At 35.2% G+C, this 7,098-nt stretch overlaps 1 protein-coding gene across 1 annotated transcript; it reads right to left on the bottom strand.

The window, feature by feature from the left end:
- Window positions 1–999: 999 nt before the first annotated feature.
- Window positions 1,000–6,914, bottom strand: LOC119574430 (eukaryotic translation initiation factor 3 subunit H-like; the record flags this gene model as incomplete). Its single annotated transcript, XM_037921650.1, is given in 4 exon segments — window positions 1,000–1,202; window positions 1,808–1,975; window positions 2,680–2,830; window positions 6,633–6,914. Coding segments are annotated over 4 exon segments (621 nt in total), but the record flags the coding sequence as incomplete, so codon positions are not given.
- Between the last annotated feature and the right edge of the window lie 184 nt (window positions 6,915–7,098).

The raw sequence follows: 7,098 nt of genomic DNA, 5'->3' as shown, positions 1-7,098 counted from the left end.
AAGGAAACAGGTGTGTTGAGTAAGCAAGTGTAAATAGCCTCATGGGCATCAGAAATAATTTTTTTCTTTTCTTTTTCTTAGTGGTCTTTTTATCTTCTTTTTTCTCTTTCTGGGGCATTTTTTTTCTTTTTTTTTCAAGAAACTGAACTATAAATCATTTTTTCTGTATTTAAATTTTTAGAGGAACTTTTTTTCTAGAAAATTTAGGTACTGAAAAAGGATATGATTTTAAAGGCTTCAAATGTAATTCCTATTTCTAGTTTTTTTTTTGGAAATCCTAGATATAAATTTATTCGAGGTACTGGATGACATGGCCATCATGTCATGAAAAAATTTGGCTGGAAGGGTAGGGTGACAGGAACTTGCCATCATGAGAATTTCAGCTAAAGGCTGGGGTGGTGAGAATGACTCACCATGAGTGCACTAAGCTTTTCAAGGGTGATTAGCCTAAGTGGGTGTTTAGGAAGGGGCTCTTGCATCATTTGCATTGATAAACGAGAGTGGAATGTACCATCCATGAGCAATGCCTGAAAGAGTGCTATCTCCAGGGAGGATGCTATTTCCATCCTCAGGATCCCATTTCCGCCTGCCATGAATGGCAGCACAAGTTCAAAAAACAAATAAAAAAAAAATGGACTACCTAGAGTAATGATATGGAGTCTGCAAGGAAAACACTCTATTACCATCAGTATACAGCATATCAAATGACAAATATAGATATTGGAAAATGGCAAAGAAAAAAAAGCTAAAAATACTTATGAAGAAAAAAAGAAAATAACATTGCAAACAGGATGTATGGAGTCTTCTCACTACACACAAGTATTCATGTGCGCAGGCCTACAAGCCATGCACCCATCAGAGTGGCCACTGAAGTAGGCCTAATGTCTGTAATACAACATACAACAAATCCCACTTCCTAATGGCAAACAATGAAGAAATGTCAAGCACTAATGAAGAAAAGGAAGAGAGAAAAAAAAGAGACTTCTTCCACTTTCTCACCTCATACAATTCACACATGAGTGTGTTGACAAGATGAGAGTTCTTTATGACTAATCGGATCTCCTGGAAGAGATTCTCATAGCCTAGTCTTCCCTTCTTCAGGGCCTCAGGGGTGTAATCACGCTCCTGCACAGTGTTAATGGCCTCTGGGGTCAGACGGTATGCCTTGATGGAGAGGAAGCCCCTGGCAGTCTTGATAGGGTCTGAAATTATTGTACATGAATAAAGTGTGTTAATTAAATGAATAAAATACTTTCTGCACTGTGTAATATAAAAAATTTTTGCATTGCGTAACATACTGTTTTTGCTAACAAATTTCATTAGTGATGCTAGATTCAAACTATAATCATGCTTACAAAATCAAATATAGATCCCTGTAGAAATCACTGAATATTTATATTATGTAAAAAAAAAAAGGGGGGGGACAGTGTGGTTTTCTAACTACAAAAATAAACATTTCTCTCTATGAATATATCTAGTTTTCTTCTTAAACCTGGACTGACATTTTTAACCCTCATCAAACCCACTTTCCTCCTCCCTTGTCCCTATGATTACAAATGACAGCACAATAAAATTAAATATATCCCCAAAAAGAACTACTGACATTCAATTTTCCCAACCCATAAAAATATTAATCTTTTGGTTGAGAGCGCTATGAATATGAATGGATAATAAAAGCCATGAGAGACTCTTTGAGCTGAAAAAAATCTTGACATTTCTATAAAAAAATAAAAAAAATACAAAGAATCTTGAGCAATAAACTTACTGCCACTTCATTATGAAATAAATAACCTAAACTCATACATACCATAGATGAGAACGACTGATTCTTCAATGCTTGTCTGGTAGGAAAACTGAGACTCAAGGAGCTGTGTGGTGATGAAGTTACCAAGCTGTGTGCTCTGGTACCAGCCCACGCTAAGGTGGTCTACGTTGACTTTGCGCAGATGCCTCATCATTTCCAGCTGATAATCCTCTGAAAATAAAGATATGTATATGTTAATAAACCAAGATATACAGTTTATTTTCATGCAGCTAAATATTTTCTACTTGCACTTTTTAAAAGTTGCACTTTTCTCTTTTTACTTTTTTAACTTTTGTGTGTTCATAAGGTGAGGAACTATGAGCAAAAATGTTTTTTCTATTCTAAAAAAACAAAATTTTGGAGAGCATGTAATGTATATTTGGGGTCAAAATTATATATTTGGGGTCAACCTACTCACATCATTCTAGTTTAATAACTGCATCCTATTTTACTTCCTAAGATAGTTACCTTTGCCCTTTTTTTTTTTTAACATTACTTTTTTATCTATTTGAAAGAAAAATTTATTATATATATATATATATATATATATATATATATATATATATATATATATATATATATATATAATGTCCAATTTCCAGATAAATTGTGTAAATCACAAACTGCTACTCCTAATAAATTAGAATTTTGAAAAAGTGTTGTTCCCTATGATTAATATCTCAGTTCCTCCTCACCTCCACACCCATTCCCTTCATGTTTATATTTGTCAATATGCCTATACAACCCCACCTCTTTTCTCTTTATACACCCATTAGAATATCCATGAAATAAAAACACCACAGCAGAAAAAGATGACAAACACCAACAAAAACATCAGACAAATATAGAAAAGAGGATAGTTCCTCCCCATTCACCTTCATCTACATCATCAGCATGGCGTGGGAAGGGGAAGCAGTTTGTGATCTCGAGCCTCTCATCCACGACCAGGCCAAGCAGGACACCCTGAGCCACGTCTGTGTTGCCGGCGCCTTCTTCATGGCAATGCTTGATGATTTTCATCAACGCCTGAAGAGATGAAGAAATTGTAATTAAATTGTTATACAAAGTTACTGAGGAAAGAATGGGTTTAAGAATAAGGTGAAAGGTCAGATAATGAATGTAATGGGATATGGACTGTTTGTTATCTATAAGGAATATGAACACAATAACTAAAATAATGACAAGATATTTTAATTTGAGAACCACATTAACCCAATCGGCAGGGATGACTAGAATACATGCCATTCCCACTGTAATATACGTTCATTTATTGTATTTACACACAAATGGTTCTACAAGGGCTTAGTTACCAAGGAGCCAGTTATTAGTCCTACTTATCTCACCTGTTTACCCTTTTCCTTGATTTCTGGAAAGTTTGCTTGTATTATTTCATGGTCTTTAATGCCATCAATATTTTCATAACAATCAAATAATTATATCAATAAGAATAATAGCCATATTGATTTCAAAGTATTTTCCAGCAATTTCAAGGAATGGGGAAATCAGGAGCGGTTACTAGGGTCTACTGATAGCCTCCTTGCTGGCTGAGAACATGTGGAGCCATCTGTATGTAAAATTCACAAAAAACTGTAGGAGACAGTAAATAAATCCTTAGTAATTGGGTTAAACAGACACTGTCTACTGAGAGGTCACTAAACTTTCAGGTACTCTAACTTCATGTTATTATACCATCAAAACTATTTAATTCATAATCTGTCATTGAGTCTTTCATGCATAAATCTACTGTTATTTGCGTACAAAAGAGAGACTTATCCCCCATCAGACTATATAATCAAATAATTTAAGATGTGAAAAAGAACAAATTTTGAGCTCTTTTTTTAGGTATTCTGTTTAGATTTGAAAAAGAAAAAGAAAGGATATGTACAGAAAAACTACAAGCTTTGAAGATCTCCTTCAATCTTTTTAGGTTTCAGCCACACATGAATTACTAGAATTTTGGATACTAATGCTAAATTGCTATCCATGTTTAGCATAAATAAATAAAAATAAAAATAATAAAAATAAAATAATAATAAAAATAAAATAATAATAAAAATAAAATAATAATAAAAATAAAATATAATAAAAATAAAATAATAATAAAAATAAAATAATAATAAAAATAAAATAATAATAAAAATAAAATAATAACGATAATAATAATAATAACAATAATAACAACAACAACAACAACAACAACAACAACAACAACAATAACAATAACAATAACAATAACAACAACAACAACAACAACAACATACTAAAAAAAAAATGCTGAATAGAATGCAATGAAGTTTACAAATGACATAACTTTATGTCATCAGAATACGAAAATCTAATCTAAAAAGGAATCGGAAAGGATTTCTTCTAGAGAAATACAAATGGATGGATGGATCTTTCACCTCGGCTAATTTATGATATCACAAACAAGGTACGTCGCTTAGACCAGTCCTGGCTGGATCTTGCCAGTAAGAAGTGGCAGATTTTCTACACCAGGCAGGGGCCGTGGGGATGGCAGGTTTTGAGGGTAGAACTTTAATATCACAATCTAACCTGCACTTTTGCCAAGATGTCTCATTCTCTCCCCATCTATCAGGTCTACTATTGTTGTTATTATTGCCCAACAATCACAAAACGAAAAAAAGATATTTGTTACCAAGAGCAATGCACCCTCCAAACACAAAGTCTAAGAAACCAAGCTATCATGTGAACCCAAAATTCAAACCTAACCTTTCCTACCTTATATCTATTCCCTAGACAAAAGGGGGGGAGAGCCCCCTATGCTCCCCACTTTATTAGCACTTCATGACAAATTAGAGAAAAAACAACATTAAGATTTCTGGCTAGGGGAGAATGTTGTCTCTGAGCAGTGACTTACAACAGACAATTTTGTCATTTTGAAGTGAATAATAGACTTGTGCAGCTGTACCTGTGTTGTTTATTACTGTATTTCTTATGCTCTATGAGATGGCAGTTTCCAAAAAACCCTATCTTTGTGTGTCGCTCTTGATAACATAACCAAAAAAATAAAAAAAATAAAAAAAAAATAAAAATAAATAAATAAATAAATAAAATAAAATTATATATATATATATATATATATATATATATATATATATATATAAATACATTATAGATATAAGAAATCCACTGATAATAACCTCAATGGATTTTGAACAATTTATTACAGAAACAAATTATTTCAAATGATACCTACAACCAAAACTGAAGGTTTTGAATCTGCTATCCAACAGAACATAACTTCCTCAGGCACTCTTCTTCTATACTATTTCCTTCACAAACTAATAATATGGGCTGTAGAGAAGATGTACAACTCAAATTAATGAAGTTCCATGTTATTTACTCCTCCCGCACCACAAGAAAACACTGCTAAAAGTTATTGTAGCAGACAGTATCAAATGCGCCAATAACAATTCTACATGACCCTGACTTGACATTTAGTCATTCAGTGCCAACATGAATTGGATTTAGTTCCAATGCCCCTTATACACTGTGAATAAGAGTCACAAAGGAGTTTTTGCCTGATCTTTATCAGTACTGGCATTGTTTATGAGTTGACTACAACCCACTGAGGCTAAACCCTAATTACTCTAGCCATTTATCAGAAATCCACAAACATCGCCGTATGAACCAAAACTTTCTAACCCAGGCACCTCGCCCCAAGATCTCCATCCAATCACCATTTTTCCCTATAAGGAAATACCATACATGAAAAGCACCTGTTAATATTACCAAGACTGACGCTCAGAGATTGAGGGAAATAGACACTGCCATCTTATAGAGAATAAGAAATAGTGTCATAAACAATACACATACAGATACTGCATATCACTGCTCACAGACTAATGTTACAATTTATCCACAGTGGGAGCTTGTCCCCCTTTCTAGGAAATCAATAGAAGGCATGGAAGGTTAGGTTTGGATTTTTGGGTCTAAATGATACCCTGTTTTGGGGACTTTATGATACAGACGCACTAGGCTTGGGCAAATTGATGATGATGATATTCTTGAAGATAATAAAAAGCTGAAGACATAATCTGTATACATGAACGGTAATGGCATAAATAAAGGGAAAAGATCATGGAAGGTGCAATTGGTGCTACCAAGTTTCAGCTCTATCTTGAATACCAGGTTTAAGACGACATTTCCCCAGGGGGTGTTAGGGGGTAGAGTCAGCCCTCCCCTCAGGCAGTGCTCGAAGGGCACGCCCAGTCACGGCAACTAAGTTGGCTGGATAAATTTTGTGACATGGAGTTAGGGACTGTGTCTCTGGCAAGTGCATCTGTACTGCAACAAATTACCCAGGAAAAAGTTTCCTTGTAACATATGGCTGTGTGAAACAAATAAGGAAATGGCTTTCAAGCCCAAAGACTGAGGCCTCTGACCCCTCATCACTACCGTCTCATGGGAATTGTTATGCATTTGGACAGATGGAGAATTGGAGGCTCTGAAAAGGAACAGAAGGGGTATGTATGGCATAAGAATTCTGGGACATAATACGAATGATGCAACGTTGCCTGGCCGGCAAGAGGCCACTTCCACACGAACGAGAAATCCCGTCCCCTTGCGATAGTAAATGTGGGGCTGGCCTCTTCTCATCATAACCAACCAAATATAACAACTACCCGTGCACTACAATAACAAAATAAGACAAAATACCCCTGAATTACGTCATTAAAATTGCCTTTGAGCTCTCCAGATTGTCACGAGTCAGACACGGGCCACCTCTACAAGCAAACCGATTTTTTACAACTCCCAGAGTAGACTTTGCCCTGAAACTCACACAAACTCTTCCTTGTTTACTCACCAAGCCTTCCAGCTGCACCACATTGATGTTGACACGTGAATTCTCAGTTTCTCTCTTATTTCGCCCAGACATTGCGACGGTTTTGCGGGACGAACTCATGGCGACTACGGGTGTAAATGTAATTGTAACAATGTGACAAATTCTCTGTGATTAAAAATTAATTTGGTGTATATGAGTTGTTTCTGGTCTCTTTTTAGTTTACTGAATGTACTGTTTTGGTTCATAGGCATGTAGCTCGTCAACTGCCTTGTAGACTGTGTAACTGGGTGTAGGTTCGTTAAAGAAGAAGAAACAGACGAGCATCGAGAAGCGCAAATATAGCTTTTACCAGATTTATGGTGGAATTACATAGCTTTCTTTGCTTTAAGCAAATGAAATAAGAAAATCTATTCCGTAATCAATCAAGGGATATACAGTTACAATGAATGAAGAGCAATGTCCTGCAGTGGAATGAATGGATGATAAA

Source organism: Penaeus monodon, chromosome 6 (genome assembly GCF_015228065.2).
Source record: "Penaeus monodon isolate SGIC_2016 chromosome 6, NSTDA_Pmon_1, whole genome shotgun sequence".
In the NCBI taxonomy this organism is placed as follows: domain Eukaryota; kingdom Metazoa; phylum Arthropoda; class Malacostraca; order Decapoda; family Penaeidae; genus Penaeus; species Penaeus monodon.
Note: the sequence above shows the minus strand (reverse complement) of the source record. Positions and strands in the feature narration are given on the sequence as shown.